Source organism: Dermochelys coriacea, chromosome 3, assembly GCF_009764565.3.
Source record: "Dermochelys coriacea isolate rDerCor1 chromosome 3, rDerCor1.pri.v4, whole genome shotgun sequence".
Classification (NCBI taxonomy): Eukaryota; Metazoa; Chordata; order Testudines; family Dermochelyidae; genus Dermochelys; species Dermochelys coriacea.
Window position 1 is genome coordinate 100440187 of NC_050070.1, and position 18027 is coordinate 100458213.

The 18027-nt window shown below is 40.8% G+C and overlaps 2 protein-coding genes across 12 annotated transcripts in view; one reads left to right on the plus strand and one right to left on the minus strand.

Annotated features, from left to right (window-relative positions):
* L3MBTL3 (L3MBTL histone methyl-lysine binding protein 3) overlaps window positions 1-2756 on the plus strand; it is a 168792-nt gene extending 166036 nt beyond the window's left edge. For all 5 annotated transcript variants that reach the window (XM_038397744.2, XM_043510933.1, XM_043510934.1 and 2 more), the window contains one exon: window positions 2263-2756. In XM_038397744.2, coding sequence (XP_038253672.1) covers window positions 2263-2406 — 144 coding nt within the window. In that variant the 3' untranslated portion in view covers window positions 2407-2756. The remainder of the gene's footprint in view (window positions 1-2262) is intronic.
* Window positions 2757-6739: 3983 nt separating this feature from the next.
* SAMD3 (sterile alpha motif domain containing 3) overlaps window positions 6740-18027 on the minus strand; it is a 102172-nt gene continuing 90884 nt past the window's right edge. For all 7 annotated transcript variants that reach the window (XM_038396766.2, XM_043510938.1, XM_043510937.1 and 4 more), the window contains 4 exons: window positions 11145-11354; window positions 10604-10775; window positions 7852-7934; window positions 6740-7282 (listed from right to left, as the gene is read on the minus strand). In XM_038396766.2, coding sequence (XP_038252694.1) covers window positions 6998-7282; window positions 7852-7934; window positions 10604-10775; window positions 11145-11354 — 750 coding nt within the window. In that variant the 3' untranslated portion in view covers window positions 6740-6997. The remainder of the gene's footprint in view (window positions 7283-7851; window positions 7935-10603; window positions 10776-11144; window positions 11355-18027) is intronic.

Sequence of the window (18027 nt, forward strand, 5' to 3'; positions counted from 1 at the left end):
TCTCTAAATGCTTTGGCCTGGATCCACAAAAGTACTTAGGTGACTAAGTTCCGTTTTGAGGCTCCACTGCAGTCCACAAAACTCCTGCTGAGCTGCTGCTGAAACTGTAGGCACCTCACTCAGGACCTGGTTTTGCAGTAAAATTTTTCTAGGCACCTGTGTGTCTGCCCCTGGGCATGCATGCTTCTGCTTCTCTCTAGGACTGAGCTTCCAGAGGCCTATCTCCTGCCTAAGCTCCCCCACCCCTAGGATATTTTGTGTGGAGTTAGGAGGCCTCTGAACACACCTACTGCATTGGGCCCCACACACAAAGGAGGATTGCCTATCTTCCCCCCCAGGTCATGGAGATAGGCACCTATGTCTGTCTGAGGGGAAGGGCTTAGGACACACCCCTTGTATCTGCATCTCTCTCGGGCTGCCTTGCCTAGCATGCTGGCTTTATGGATCGAATTCAAAGGCACCTAACTCAGGCTTTGTGGATCTCAGTGTTGTTCCTCTGAGTTTTCTAGGCTCCTAGAAGTTGGGCATGGCAATGCTGAGCATCACAATGCCCAAGTCCCTTTGTAGATCTGGACCTTTGTTCCTACTGTTAAAAAATACTTTGGTTCAAGTAATCTGACTGTTCACTATATTCACCACTGGTCACAAACGCCTGGAGGGAAGAATGACGGGTGCAAAACCCAGGTGGACCTGCTGGGTAGGTACAGTTGATGCCCAGCCTAGACAAGTGAGAATTGCGAAATTCTGACACCTTATGGGGTGCTCTCTGAGAGACCAGAAAGGGTCTCTAGTCCTGCAGAGGTGCAGCTGGCACTGTAACCGTGACAAGTATGTCAGATAGTGCCACAGTATCTTGATGGCTACGTGATCTAAAATTCACTCCGTTGTTTGCACCACAAACATAGACAGCTCGTACCTCCCCATGCTGAGGGGGTCACAATCTAAAGGGGAGGACATGTGACTGCCCAATGTGTGTCCTCTGCCCAACTCCCTCTGCGCTCTCCCTGCTCTACATTATCTTGGGAGGGGGGGTTCTGTCCTTCTCCCACTACATCTCTCCCCCTACCCCCACGGCAAGTTCAGCTGTTTCTCCTGGCAGCTAGCCCGGGTGGGGAGCAGGACCAAGTCGCTTCTCATGTGGCGGAAGCTGGCCGCTCTGGGTTGCTGACTCTGTGCAGCTCAGCAGCTGCACAAAGAAAGCCTAGCTGGGGAGGCAGCGGTGGTGGTGGGCCACCCCAGGCCCAGCTGCTGGGATGGGCTGAGTGAGCCAGAAACATGCCAAGGTGGAATAGGGGAAGAGGGGACTCTGGTCAACTCAGCCCCTATCCCCAGCAGCCTGGCCCAGGCCGGGGGGCAGCGTGCCACCAAACGCCCCAGCCAGGCTCTCTCAGGCAGCCCCTGTGCTGCACAGAGCAGTGACTTTGAGAGACCGGTCCCACTCCTTCCGCTCCCCACCCAGTCCTGGCAGACAGGGACAGAGGCCAAGCGTGCTGGGAGTCAGGCACAGTGGAAGAAAGACAGAGGTCCTCTCCCTCCCCCCGGCAGCCAAGCAGAAATCTGGGGGTGGGGGCACTTGACCCCACATGGCCTCCCCCCCACGCATTGCCTATGACCACAAACAACATAGGCACAAAACTAGAGGTCTGTTGTGGACGGGCTGAAAATTCAGCCTTTAATGTTCACATTTGTGCTGTCTTCCACTGTTAACTTCCAACAAAATTAGCAGTTTATACAATACTTACTATTTGCGTGTATTAAAGTTAAATAATGGATACTTTTCTTCCAAATATTGTAATGCTGTAAAAAACTTTATCCTTGTTTAAAGCTAATATATGTAAACTTTTGGCCTCTGGGACCAAGTCTGTTGTAATGGGAAAGGAAAGAGCAGCTGGAGAAAGGGGTCTTAGATTATTTGTCTGGGATGGGAGTTAAATCAGGGAACCTTTCTGTGGAGATTTGAGGCAAGGAATAGTTGGGAGGTGGATTCAGATATGTGACTAGGCTGAAATCTAGATTCAGAGGACAGAATATTTTTCAAATAGAAACAGGAAATAAGGTCATTATAACTTTGAATGTAAACCATATAGGGATTTTGAACCAGAAATCCTCTGAATTTTGAATTCAAGCTTCCACTTACGGCAGTCTGAAATTTTAATTGGCTTCCTGGGGATTTCAGTTTAAATTATCTTTAAATATTTAAAGTACCATAGCCTCAGACTTAATAGCTTTCTTTGTGTTTTTTACTCACGTTTTGTTTTAAAGCAAATTGATGGAGAAGCATTTCTACTAATGACCCAAGCAGACATAGTAAAGATAATGAGCATTAAACTGGGACCAGCCCTAAAAATCTTCAATTCCATTCTGATGTTCAAAGCCGCAGAGAAAAACTCACACAATGAACTTTGAGATGAATGGAAATTGTTTAGAAGCCAGTTTTCTCCACTGGAACTCATGTTTTATTCAAAGCACAAAGACTTGCTAGAATTGTCAAGTAAGAACTCTAAGAAAGGAAGAAAAATAAGTCAGCACTGGTGGACTATTTATACTCTTTGAGAGCCAGTACACCTGAACTCTTCTGGAATATGTTTGAGCTTTTAACAAGGTACTGTATAACAACTGCATCAGCTAGTCTTATTTGCCATACTTATGGCACTAATTCTCTCATGAACTGTTAGTATTTCTAATTTTATCCCGGCATCAAGAAAACCTTCACTAATTATTTATCCTATTATTAAAATTAGGAAAATGTTAATATGGTCTAAAAAGAAAAGGAGTACCCGTGGCACCTTAGAGACTAACAAATTTATTAGAGCATAAGCTTTCGTGAGCTACAGCTCACTTCATCGGATGCTGTAGCTCACGAAAGCTTATGCTCTAATAAATTTGTTAGTCTCTAAGGTACCACGGGTACTCCTTTTCTTTTTGCGAATGCAGACTAACACGGCTGCTACTCTGAAACCTGCCAATATGGTCTAAGAATTCCTGGGTTATATTTCACACATCCACTTTCCTTTTCAGTAGCCTTTACTTCCTATTATCAAAACAAAACTGATTAGCCAAAAATTAGGCTACCAGTAGACAGGTGAGACTGTTATGGCTAATGTTAATTTTGTACCATAGTTTAAAATGCAATGCTTATGCTGCATAAGTAACACTTTGCTACAGTGTATAACTTTACAGTTTATAAAATTGTCAACTTGCTAGTAACGAAAAAAACATTTGGGGTTGAAATTAGCTTTTTTGATAACTGAATGTTTTTACTTTTGCACGATACAAAAATGTTAAGTGAGTTTTTTCCACCAGCATTTTTAGTGTAACTTACCAAAAGACCAGTAAAGAGATGGCTGCAACTGAAAAATAAAGCTTAACTTCCATAGAATACCTTTGGTCATGCTGCACCATGGCGTTCCCGTCTTTCTACATAGGGGAGCCCACTATGTTATACAGCACATGAAGGAACATATATATATTAAGGCAAGAAAATAAACAAAAAGGAGAAACATTTTCTAAATCTGTATATGCTAATCTTTAGTAATTACTGCAATAATGGAAAAGAACAGAATGCTGAAACTGGGACTCAGTAAAGGTTTCATGCTCAGGAGCCCCTTGAAAGTCACCATGATTTCAAGAAAAATCTTGGCAGATAGAGGAGTGATTACAGAGAGGAAGAAAGCGGATATTCAAAAGGAGTATGGCAATCACTAGTTAAGGCATAGATTTCACCAGTTAATTAGCAGGAATAAGGTGTCCTACAGCAGACTTTTAGGTAAGAGACCCTTCTTGAAGGATTGTTATAAGCATTTGGCAGGTAAGGTGTTGCACTCGATATATAAATCACAATATAGAACAGATGCACTTTAAGATAGAGAAGGCCTACCTACCTGAAAACTGAGGACTGACCTGGAACATTCCTGGTAAGAATTCTCTTCATAGGAAGAGGATGACTAGTTGGAGAAGTGTTCCCCATGCAATCTCTTATTCCTAGTCGAGGGGGGGGGGGGAAATGTCCAGCTTTTTAATTCACAGCAAATAGAATATTTCTATGACACACAAGTCTGGGGAAATCTTCCTATCATTTTTCCTAATTTCTCTTTCTTAAAGGTTTTCAAGAGCTCTGTGTGCCACTTGCAGAACAGTTAGGTGACTGGTACCTGCTATAATTCCAAGTAAAATAGTGTCAGTCTGACATAAATTGCATTGCTCTATTAATCTCCTTCCATAGCATTGCATAAATATTTTTACATTTTGTTCAAAATTTGTACACTTAAACTGCAATCTTATTGTATCAACAATGCAAATAAAATTTGAATTGGAGACGCTTGTTATGTTGGTGTACTTCTCAATACTCACAACTGAACTGTTCTGTATGGCTGTGTGGATGTTGTTAAAATGAAAGCCTTATTCAATACATTACAAATGCTTTTCCTCTCTCTCTTTGCTTTTATCTTTAATACAAGGTTAAAAGGATTTTTAATGGTGTTTGTGCCATGGTATTAAGCAGACTGAGGTCTCTCTGTATACCCAACCCTGAATCTTGTTTAACAATGTTTAGGACCTAAAGTGTTAGTTAATAAATATGCAGAAGCTGTCATCTTGGCATAGGAGATGTTTTAAAATTCTTAAATGTTTTGAGCTTGTTTGCTTTGCATGTTTCTCTCAAACCTTTAATGTTTTTGCTTTTAAAAAAACATATTTGTTGTAAATATTTTTTTTATCTTTTAACAAACTTTTTTTGATGGGTGGGAGGGATCTTTTATTTTGATGTTTGGTAATTTTAAAGGTTCAATGAAAAGGTGTTTCAGAAAAAGCAAAAGTGGTAAAATGAAGTGCTGAAGGTTAAATTGCTAAAGCAGACTTTCACTTAACAACTTAGATAACCCTCTTGTTAACAAAATGCCAGCTTGATTTAGGGCTGTGACTGCATTAACTGTGAATTAAATCTCAAAGCACCAAACTTTTTGTAATTTGTTTTTGAAAATTTTTCCCCTTATTTTTGCAGTGTTTTTTCCGGATTTCGATGTTAATATAAAAAACATTGCTGTTCTGTGCACGAGATGGCACAGTCCTTCTGTTGCAGGTTAGATTCCCATGATGGCCATGCTGTCCCCACAAATGGTGGTCATAAAAGAGTTGGACAGGATCTGTCAGACTAAAATGCATGTGGATTTTTACCACCTTTGGGTGGTGCAAATGGCTCATGACGGCAAAAATGGTTTCAAAAGAACGTCATTTTGTTGCTTCTTTTTAAAGGAGGCAACATACTTGGGAAGAATGCCATCAGGCCTAACATTTTTCTCCAAGTGAGCAAGTTTAATCACTAGTGCATACAATGTTCATGGTTTGTGTAAATTTACAGCTTTAACTGTGTAAGCAGCAAAAGATAGAAGTTTTTTTTCCTATTTTGACCCATCCTAGATGTACAGCCAAAGAAGTGCTAGGAGTCTGGTTTGTTCTTAAAACTACTGTTGTTATATGTTTGTAAGATGTTAGTTTTGTTTTTAGCAACAAATGAAGTGAGTTGTAAGTTCTTAAACTGTGTTAACATCTGAATGGTTTAACTGTAATTTTTGTAATACCTGATCTGTAATTCCCAATTCCGAGATAAGCAATTTGCAAATCTTAACCTATAACCAAGTACATTTTCTTCTATATGCTTAAACTAAAATAAGGTTTTTCTGAGTCATCTATTTTTCAGCATCCTTATTGATCTTATCATAGTACCTTGGAACCCAAGTCATGGACCAGGACCCCAAATACTGAACAAAAAGACCAATTACAAACTGTTGGGAGCAAGGACTAAGTCTTATGAGACAACAGCTGGATACAGACAGACACATGGCAGAGTACAAGGAAACACTGGACAGTACTGATCAGCATAATAGGCCGTGCTCTCAGCACACCAGAAACCTCACTGTTGTAGTATATTTTAGGCTTCATGCCAGGGGATAGTTTTAAGGTGAGATTTTGCAGGTCTTTAGAGGGCGCTTCTGCTGACCATGAGGGGCGGCAGGGGAGAAAGCACAAATGGGTGTTGCAGGCTAGCATCATGAGGACCACAAACTCTAAATTTCTCTCTCAGACATTTTCAGGGCTATGACAGCTTTAATATGGTAGAGTCCTTCTAATTCTGCACAGAGTAGCCAATTTCCATCTGTCTGTGGGATTGGAGCCCCTGAAATCCCAGGGATGCAAGGGCTTCAGGCGGTAAGTGGGTGGAGGAGAATCAGCCTTAGCACAGAGAGCCCAGTCTGCACATATCAGTCACTGCAGTATTTGCAGGGTGTGAGAGAAAGAAACAAATATAAAGACAAGTCTCTCCTCTCATTGCAACAGCTATGTAGTTTTGCAGGCATACAGGAATGGCCCAAACAACTCATTCTTACAGGCTTGAGATCTCATCCTAGCAGATTTTTATTTAGTAAGTCCAAGTAACTAGTAAAAGATGAACGATGTGATATGAATGAGTGAATTTCTTCAGTCTCTACCAAATTGTCTCATATATCGTCTAGGGTTTGCAAATTAAAAATTAGACACTGCATTTTTTATTATGTGAAATACTGATCACACATTTTCAATTATCATCAAATCTTAATTGTAAAGATTTAACTCCTATTAGAGTAACTTGCACCAAAATGTTTACTGAATTAAATCAAAGTATGCATCTTACCTTTGACTTAGTCAAAATTCGTTCGAACATGAATAAAAAGCTTTTATGGAAAAATATTGCCCCACAAGTACATCTAATTATAAAACTTTATTTTTTCAAGTAAGGCTAAAGTTGCTCTAGAATTTCCATTGAAAATAATGAAAATACTCATGTTTTCAAAACTAAAAAAGCAGCCAGTACAATAAAAAAAAAACATAGCTGAGTTATAAATATTAATACAATTCCACTGGAAAGAATTACACCAACTCATCTTTACAACAAACGATTTCTTCTGACAAAGAGTCAACTGCTCCAAAAGACATTCCCCTGAGACAAGTGTTTTGGACATCATTAAATGTTCAGACATTCAAGTTCTTCCAGTTTTCTCTTTACCTTCTTTGGGAGGGATTGTGGACTTTTCATCTCCAAAATCAGTGACTCTAGAAAGTGAAATGTGTTGTGGATCCTTTTTGGATACTGGATGCCGAACACATGAAATGCAGCCAGCAGAGCAGCTAGAGCCATAGTACAATCATCCAGCTGGGCCAGTTTCTCTTTTTCGATATACAAAGCAAACTCGCATGTATTAACACTGAAGGGATTTTTTACTTCCAAGACTGGTGTCAACACCTTCACCTGAAGAAGAAGAAAAAAAAAGAAGTCAAATGATCTTCTGATGTCACTTGGGTGAGCTGAACTGTAAAAGTTGCAATAAAGGTTCAGAGAATTAAAGGTGCTTGAAAATAATGCTGTGAACTTGGTTAATAAGTCAGATTATTTGAGATCTTTGGTGAAAGATGGGTTAATGTCACCATTCAGAAACAGATACAGAGGCTAAGGGCCAGATCCAAAAGGTACTTTAGGTACCTAACTCCCATGGGAACTAATGGGAGTTAGGTTCCTAACGCTTCAAGGATCTGGGCCTAAGTGACTTGCTTCAATCAGGAGTCAATGGTAGAATCAGGAAGAGAGACCAGGACTGCCGTCTGTCCCCACTCTTACTACTAGATCACACTCCTCTAAAAGCCGCTAGCTGCCATGTGATGTGGCATTTTCTTAGATATTGCACAACATTATTTAAAAAAAAAGTGTGGCATGTGTGCTTCTAAAACCAGGACGTTAAATTTAATACATGTGGTTGATAATGGAGCAGAATTTTAGTTTGTCTGGAAGTATAGCTAGCCTCTACAGCCACATTTATGTACCTCCTCATTCACTGCCGTGAACAGACTAGAATCATCTCCAAAGACAGCTGGTAGAAGTAAGCAGGTGGCAGTCATTTTCATATCTGTCAAAAGCAAAGATTTTTACTAAATTAGATTATTAGCATCCTTGAAGAACAGATGAAGATTTATGAAGTATTAACAGTGAATTTAAGATTGGTAGTTAATGACTTGTTGCTTCCTTCTTATTTGATTGCTATTCCAAAGCATCTTAAAGAGTAAACTGCACTTTCTGTTGTGGTCTAGATTCCCCAACATAAAGGCAAAGTATGACTTTCAAAAAGAGAGAGCATTTACACTAGAGCCGCACATTAATGAACTTGGAAAAATCTCAAAATGTCTTCTAGTAAGAATTCCAGGTTGCTACTTTTTAATCAAATTAAGATTATATTACAAGTGCAAATTCCCCCTGGAAGTCAATGAAGGAAGAGCCCCTCTTAGATGATCTAGGCCATCTTACTGCCAAGTCAGGATTGCTCCTTACAATGCATTTTTTAAAAATAGTTTGTACCACTTGTTTTATGTATTGTAAATATTTTCCCTCTCAGTTCTCAAATCACAGTTAGGTTTTTTTAAAAGTGTGGCATTAGACATATTCCCATCATTAGCATGCGCCATTTACAGTTTTATGCACAAAAAGGAAAGCAACTCTTCACCCCACCCAAAATTCCTCCCTTAGGTTGTTAGGCCTGGTCTACACAGGGGAAAAAAATCACTTGATTCCTCTCCCAGTTTTCTAGGAGCCTCACAACTTACTTAGAAGATTATGAGAGTTTTGACTTTCTTTGTTTTAAAGAGAATCCCTTTTGAAAATCCCATGCACTTTATATTGCCTTAAGGTTAATGTAGGAGCATATCTCCATCAAAAGGCTTTCTAATGAATTGGGCTGTGCATTCAAACACATCATCTACCTGGGGCTGCAGGGTGATTGAGTGCTCATCGTAGTAGGAAAAACAAACAAAAAACAACCAACCTCACTGGCACGGTTCCTTAGTTTTGAAAAGCAAGATTTACAAAGCTGCTATTTAGGAATACTGCACAATCCTAGAGCATTACCCTGGATTTGACCTCCCCCACTTGTGCCTGCTTCAGGAGAGCAGTCTAGGTTGAGGAGTACTTCTCAGCCCTTCTCCTGAGGAGGTTGTGGTGCTGTCTTATCTCTAAGAAGGGAGCTGCAGATGAAATTCTGGAAGAAAGAGTACTTACAGGAACTACTTGCCTTTGCAGATCCACACTTTCCGTTCTCCTTCCTATACCTAGTTTTCTAGATGGAGGTTTTTGGAAGAAGTGGAAAGGAACTGAGTGCAATCAGGTCCATGCTCCCTTTTACACACACAGATCCAAACAGTTGTGGATGTAAAAGAGTACTCTCACATGGATGTAACGATTACTGCTTTTCTAACAAAAAAGAAAAGGAGGACTTGTGGCACCTTAGAGACTAACAAATTTATTTGAGTATAAGCTTTCGGGAGCTACAGCTCACTTCATCAGATGTATTTGAGCTTATGCTCAAATAAATTCGTTAGTCTCTAAGGTGCCACAAGTACTCCTTTTCTTTTTTGTGAATACAGACTAACACGGCTGTTACTCTGAAACCTGCTTTTCTAACGGCTCATAAGAACAGCCATACCGGGTCAGACCAAAGGTCCATCTAGCCTAGTATCCTGTCTTCCAACAATGGCCAATGCCAGGTACCCCAGAGGGAATGAACAGAAAAGGTAAGCATCAAGTGATCCATCCCATCACACATTCCCAGCTTCTGGCAAACAGGCCAAGGACACCATCCCTGTCCATCCTGGCTAATAGCCATTGATAGACCTAGCCTCTGAATTTATCTAGTTCTTTTTTGAACTCTGTTATTGTCTTTGCCTTCGCAGCATCCTCTGGCAAATAGTTTCACAGGTTGACCGTGCATTGTGTGAAGAAATACTTCTTTTGTTTTAAACCTGCTGCCTATTCGTTTCACTTGGTGACCTCTAGTTCTTATGTTATGAGAAGTAGTAAACAACACTTCCTTTATTTACTTTCTCCACACTAGTCATGATTGTATAGACCTCTATCGTATCCCCCCTTAGTTGTCTCTTTTCCTAGCTGAAAAGTCCATCTTATTCATCTACTTTTCTTGTCTAATTAATTACTAGTGACAACTATGTGCAAGCATGTGGATCTACAGAGGCAATATACCTAAACTAATTAGTAATTTTTCTTTCCATTATTTCATTGTGAACAGACTTTAACCTTAAGAACAGCAATTTCCAAGATCACTTCTTTCCTTTTTAGACAACAGGTACTCTACATTTGGTTTTCTCCATTTGGAGCCTCTACAATTGTCCATGTTTTTTCAAAACTAGTTTGCCAATGGTACAGTAAGTTTATTAGCCAATTCCCTAGGATATAAACAGGCACATATCTATAGTGGAAATATTTCGTTTCCTGTATGTTAGCACTAGCTATTTTATAGGATTTCTTTCTTTACCGATTATTCATATTTTTCTTTTCCTCTTAGACACAGAAATAAAATCTCATTCATTTAATTAATTCCCCTCCTCATTAATGGATTTCTGTTCTCTCTGGTAATTCCCCTTTACCCCAATATATTTTTAATCAGTCCCAGATACATTTTTAAAATAGTTTTTTTTCTACAGATAAGTAGAAGACAGTCTAGTAACAGTAGCCTGGACAATTATGTACTACAACACTCAGACAAATAATACACAGACAGTTTATACTGACATTTCAGAATGTCTTCCTCTGTGTGCTGTTTCAGATTTTCTCGCAGCAGAACATTAATTGGATTATTTCTCACCGAGTACAAAGTCAATATGTTTCCTGAATAAATCTCCAAAATCTCAACTGTTTTCTTATAAATATCCATGTGTGTAAGGAGCTGGAACTCCCTAAAAAGCTGAAGGAAGAGGAAAATTTTATTTCAGTATTCAAAATAAATGAATTATCTCTGGGGTGCATACATTGAAGACAGTTAATAAACTAGCTCCATTTTTCTTTCCTGAGGAGAAATATTTCATGTTTTATTAAAAGTATATAAAATAACCACATGATATTATACTGCATGGTATGTGCAAAGTATTAATTAGTAAATATTTTGAAGTAGTGCCAGGATAGCAACACACATTTACTAGTGGGTTAGTGCAGAAACTGAATATTAATGGATGCTTTACTAAAAACATTCAGTAGAGCACTCTCACAGGTGCCATCTTGCCAATATCTAGATCATAACATGAAATACTGTTATTAAAGACACTCACAGCATTACCTCATAAGGACATCTTAAGAAAGGAAACAGTCGGAGAATCTCTTTCAAAGGTGCTTTGTTACTGATCATCTTTCTTCGCATTTCTAATGTCTTGTTCATCCTTTTATCAATTTCTTCCCAGTTCCTCTCTGTTTTCATATATTCTTGCTTAAACCAGACAATGTGTTCATCCATCTCAGCGTCATGTCCTTCAAGATAAACAATCTCTTCCTGTCAGCAATACAATGACAGATGGTGAGTTCTCGCTAGAATTTACATAGCCCAGAAGTATTTTTGCCTACTGGAGGACCTAAATGATTTGTCATGTAAAATGGCATGGTTTACTGGGCTTCACTCTTCAGATTGTGTGTTCAGTTTAGAAATTGAGACATTTCGTAACTACTACCCCTGCAAACTCCACCTGGATTCTGAAAATCAGACTGGGTTCTCCTTGTTTCTTGAGCTCAAATTACCCCCTCAGTGATCTTTCTGCAATCACATTGCCTTTTTAGTGGGTGTGTAGCTCATTGGAAATTTAGTAAACAATTTGATGATGCAAGATCACTCCCTTAGCAGTGCATAGCTAACGTTGCTAAGGCACAGCTTACTTAGTAATTAAAAGTAGATGCAACTAAGAATATACATGGTGGGGTGAGGGAGGGACTCCTTCAGACTCTTACAACAATTATTCTTATTCACTTGAGCGGTCACACAAATCAGTGTTTGCAGGACTGCTCTTCAGTTGAATGAAGCAGTGTCATTTTTCCAAAGACATTTTTCCAAGAACCACCAAACTTAAATTTTTCATTGTTTTCTCACCATGTCTACTTTACAACTTTAAACTAGAAATGAGAGGAGAGCCACAATTCTTATGGCAACCATAATTTAAGTCATTTACTTGTTGGTGTTCTGGAGAAGTTGTTTATTCTGTAGTTGTAGACATAACTAATGGTTTTCCTAAAAATTATCAGGCCAACCCTACCGAGTTATAAAACCTATAATTAATAGGAGCAGTTGCCATCAGAAGCAATAAGCTCAGCAGCCTGGAACAACTTAGCTTTCACTGGAGGAAACCAGTGAAATAGCTGTTGAAATGAGCCTGGGAGGAATCTAAAAGAGCTGCTGGTCAAAACTACCATTCAAACTGCATTGACACGAGCATATTCCAGTAGGTCTCCCACTGGTGCAGCTTAATGATGGGAACACAGGGCTCAGGCATCACCACCACCATGTCATCTAGATGATGTAATGAGAAAACAATCAGTGGTCAGTCTACACTATCAATCCCAAGGTTACCACAACTGGTGGGAAATTTCCCTCAAAACACTAGTGTAGACAGGGCTTTAGGAGCTGGCGAATACTCATATAAGCTTACACCCACCGTCTTCCATCCCCAAGGATTTACCGGTGGTTCAAACTATATGCAGTATCTGCCAACAACTACTTTCGTTCATGTAGCACTAGTCATCCTAATAGACGCCAGAATGCTTCGCAGATCTGTCTGTATGTGCAACATGGAGTTATATTCTGTATCCCAGGCAAAAAACCTTTGTAAACCTATCATATTACGGTGGAAAGAATCTATAATTTACTCAAGGAAAGAGCCCTCAAGACAAAAATGATTAGCTTGGAAATTTACATCTCAGGTTCCACTTTATAAATACCCCTCCCCAAAAATATGGAACTGCACAGTTATCATTAAAACAACCTTAAACTTAATCATCAGCTTCGCAATAGCCAGAAACAGATGTAATGTGAGTTTCAAATGGCATCTGTTATTTTATTAGTGGCACCCAGAATTTTGAGATGTTGGGGTTTTAATTCCCTTAAGCCTCTCCTTTCCCTTTCCTCAGTCCCTTCTTCCTTCCTCATCAAAGTGGTAGCAGGGTTGAATACAATAGCAATTGCCAAGGGCTCAACTGTTCTGTAATAGTGTAGTTGCAAAGAACAAACAGCTCCTGAGGCAGCAGGTTCTCTTTTGAAGCCCATCTACTACAAAAGGGGTAGGCATTGGGAAGCAGGGGGAAGAACAACATGGACAGGGAAGGAGAAATGGGAAGGGAAGCATAAGGGAACTGAAAATAAAGCTCAACATTTGTGATACAGCTGCAGTTTATGGAATTACAGTTGGCTGCTACAGGTGGACAACAAAACCAGTTTTGTTATCTTTAGTAACCAGAAGTTTGCAAGCACAGCGACAGCCGCAGTTGTGTCAAATAAGCACACGGCTGTTGGAACTATATTTTAGCACGTTCAGAATGGTAATGCATAGTTAAAATACTTAAGTGCATTTTTCCCTGTAATCTGTTTCTAATCACAAAATTGCGGCAGTCCAGCTGAAGGAGCATTTGTCAGCCATATATATATATACACACATGTTGGTGTGATAAGCACTTTCAACCCACCCCTCACTCTTCAGCATGGCCACAGCACAAAGGACCATGGTTAAAAAAACAACACGTGAGGATACATGAACAATAACTCAAGCTCCAAATGGCACTGTTGCCATTGATGTGTTTTTTGGGTGCCTTTGCAAAATTCCTGCCTGTGTATGAGCAGTTTGTTCAACCACCTGAATTGTGCTGCAATTGCTCATTCCTGGAGAGGCAAATACTCCCAACAATCTGCTCACACAGCACACAGAATGGACTCAGTGTGGCAGGATGTGGCCATAGCCAACCTTGGAAACAAGTACAAGGTTGTGACCTTCCCTCCATTTTAATCTTCACTCACAACTATCAAAGCAAGCACAGCCAAACCCAGAGTGCATGGATCCTGCTACACAGATGGCTATGCATTCATGAGAGCCTTTTTAGTTACTGACTACATTAGCTGAACTAAACTTGCACAACACATATTAGCAGAAACCCCTGCTCTACTGGAAAACACGACAGAAGGCAATATCACGTTCACTCTATCCATGCTAGTCATCCCACTGAAGTTGGTGAGATTGCTTACCTGAGTAAAGCAAGCAGGACTCAGCCCTAAAGCATTTTTTTCTTTCAAGATTCTCTACAAGGTCTACATAAACATGTGAATGTGAAATAATCAAGAAGCTGCTGCAGTGTCGGACTGATACTGCCACAGAGTGTGGTCTATTGCTCTTTTTAGGCTATTCTGAATTTTAAACTCTATCTCTAGCTTCGCAAAAAGTATTATATAGCTGCATACACCAACCCAAAGCCCTCAACTTATCTAGAAAAAGCAGCAGAACACTCCTGTTTCCTTGTGTCTCAGGCTGCAGCCCTGGTCTTCCTATCCTGATAGGCATTTCCTGCTGGCATTATTAAAATGGCAGCCTTGAGGTAGTACATGTGGAGTTTTAGCAAATGTTTTCAGATATGTTCATTTTGATGAGAGGTACTATTACTTAGGTAACAGCTGTAGCCTTTTGAGGGTGGAAAATGCTACAGCAAGGAAATACCTAATTCATAACAAGCTTTGGGCTGGTATTCGGGCCCTTAACTGACATGGTTATGAGAATCCCTCCTCACTGCCAGTAATACTGACTTAAAGCATGAAAATTTCCTTCCTTTTGTGAGTTTAAGTCAAGAGTGATATTGAAATGTAGGTTATTAGTCGATAATGAAGTGATCTATCCTACCATCACTGCATGCTTGTAATTCCAATTGTTATTTAATTGGGAGCAACACATATGTCAACGGCAGAGCAGACCCTTGTGATTTCACTGCTATATTAGTTTTATGACAATGATCGCTGTTAGCAGAGAATCATAGCAGGAGTGCAGTATATTTAACTACAATATGGTTGTGGATGAATAGTTACTTTCATAGCCAAGCTGGCTGAAAGTACAAAGGAAAAAAATGGCTGTTTGATTTATGCTTATTTGGTATTTTTTAAGCAGAGTTCTAGTCATACCAAATTTGAGATTTTTGATAGAATGGGAAAACCTGGCATTAGTTCAAGGCTATATGAATAATTTCTATCAGGAGTTTATCTAACATCAACTTTTTTTGCTTTTATAAAAAAAAATGTTTAACTCCATGCTTGTAACAGAATGTTCCATATATAACTGCCTTATTACAGAACTTGTATATTTCATCAGATCATTTTTTCTTAAAGATATATTTGCAAAATACATTCTTACAAATGAAAAGTCCATGAGCTATTAATCAGCACTCAGTCTCATCTAAATACTTGACTATTTAACATCCTTTCTTTTTTTTCCAAAGAACTACACTTAGACATTTTCTCCCTTTATCTTTTAGTTTGTCACAAGATGATTGTTACAATAAATGGAAAGCCATTTCAATACGGAGGTGACTGTCATTCAGTGGAAGAAGTAATGATCCCTATGTGTCTGCATGTACCAGTTTACAGTCCCTGTCTGCAGTGACATTTAAACTTTTTTGAAAAATGGTGCTTACACATAGTCTTCAGAGTAGCAGCCGTGTTAGTCTGTATTCGCAAAAAGAAAAGCAGTACTTGTGGCACCTTAGAGACTAACAAATTTATTTGAGCATAAGCTTTCGTGAGCTACAGCTCACTTCATCGGATGCATTCGGTGGAAAATACAGTGGGGAGATTTATATACACACACAGAGAACATGAAACAATGGGTTTTATCATGCACACTGTAAGGAGAGTGATCACTTAAGATGAGCCATCAGCAGCAGGAGTGGGGGGGAAGGAGGAAAACCTTTCATGGTGACAAGCAAGGTGGGCCATTTCCAGCAGTTAACAAGAACGTCTGAGGAACAGTGGGGGGTGGGGTGGGGAGGGAGAAATAACATGGGGAAATAGTTTTACTTTGTGTAATGACTCATCCACTCCCAGTCTCTATTCAAGCCTAAATTAATTGTATCCAGTTTGCAAATTAATTCCAATTCAGCAGTCTCTCATTGGAGTCTGTTTTTGAAGTTTTCTTTTGAAGAATAGCCACTCTCAGGTCTGTAATCGAGTGACCAGAGAGATTGAAGTGTTCTCCGACTGGTTTTTGAAAGTTATAATTCTTGATGTCTGATTTGTGTCCATTTATTCTTTTACGTAGAGACTGTCCAGTTTGACCAATGTACATGGCAGAGGGGCATTGCTGGCACATGATGGCATATATCACATTGGTAGATGCGCAGGTGAACGAGCCTCTGATAGTGTGGTCTGCTGCAGTCAAGCCTTTGACATGGTTTGGCTGGGCAGCATGAACAAGGACAAACTGAGTTCTTCTTCAAGTAGATGCAACCATGTACTCCACTTAGTTGTGGGTGCACCGGAACCACTGTGTGCATGCACTGGAGAATTTTGCCTCCAGTATCTGTAGAGGGACAGCACTCATGCCTCGTGGCCATAGCCCAACCCCTGGCTATATGACGCAGTGCCGCCCAATCCCCCTCAGTTCCTTCTTTCCGCCCGTGGCTGGAGTTGGAGCTGTGTGAGATTTCTAACCTCTCAACTGCTCTATTTCTTAGTGACTTTTCTAGCTGTCTGTAGCTAATTAGTACTCTTAATATAGTGTTAGTTACATTTAGTGTTTGTTAGCTTTAATTTAAGTATTTCCCTGTTGATGCCTTCATCAGGGCTTAAATATTGTCCGTTCTGTTGGGGAGAGATTTGCAAATAGTTCCTGAAATGAACTCAGGATCTTCATCTAAAGCAGCACCTGCTCAAACAGGCCGTCTGGCCTTTTTCAGCACCAAGGCCTATGATGGATCAGAGGTTTCCCTCAAGTTCTGAGAGTGCTGCTGCTTTGCGTCCTGGAGTTGGTGCCTCTCCAAAGAGATGGAGGAGTCACTTTCCATTGAGTGGAACAAGGAAGCGGTCACATAAGACTGATCATAGCCGCTCCAGGTCATGTGAGGACTTGTCTACTTCCCCCAGGAGTGCAGACCAGCATGAGTGAGTGCTGACCCATGGGATGGAGCAGATCTCATCAACCGCTCCCTAGCATCACACAGGGAGGTCAGAGACCCTATACCATTGACTCCAGTTCTGGTCCAGGGGCGTCCACTGAGTTTAGTACCAACAAGGGCAATGCCAGCACTCGCTGTTTCTACACCGGTGGCGTCTCAGGCAGGAAACGGACCTCCTCTGCCTTTCTATCCCAACCTCTCCCAGGGTCCAGGACTTTGCCAGGGCTGAATCATTTATAGCTCGGTTAGCTAATAGAGCCACTGAACTTGAGTCTTTCAGCACCAACAGCCAGTGGAAATGGGGCTGAGGCTGGGCTCAGCACAAGTCACCAGGAACAACTTTGGCAGAAACACCCTGCTGTGTGTGGCGCTAATGTCACCGTGGTGGCACTCACTTCCCTCCACTTTGGCACCATTAAGTTACCTCAGTACTGCTGCCGACTTCATGGTTGACACCACTTCCAGCACTGGAACCAACAGAAGCATACCTGGTGCCAGCCATACCATTTCCACCGTGAGCGCCGGTTCCCTCTTCATTTTGGGCTATGGACAAGTCAGACTGACTGGTTCCACCTTTCCCCCCACCTCCCAGGACTCCTTGGTGTCCACATTGGGATCTTCCTCCTTCTGTTGTCCATCACCTGACCCACATCGGGGGTGTGTGCTGGTGTAGCACTATGGGTACCAGGATTGGCACTCATCTCATTGTTGGGACGGTGGCCCCTGACCCAGCACCCACTGGCCACTATTCTTGAGGGAATTCTGTGCCAAATATTGAAAATTCTGCACATATTACTTTAAAAATACTAACAAATTCTGCAAATTTTATTTGTCAATAAATAAATCTGGAGACTCCAGCATGGCAGTGGGGAGCACAGGCCACTGGCTGCATAGAGGTGGGAGCCCCTCCTCCCCAGGAGACAGACTTGACAATGAGGCTGCACCTGACCCAGACACAGCACAGGGCTAGGTCTGCCCCAGAAACAACCCCGGGGCCTTGCCCCTCTGCACAAGGTATGGGCAGGCAGGCTCAGCCC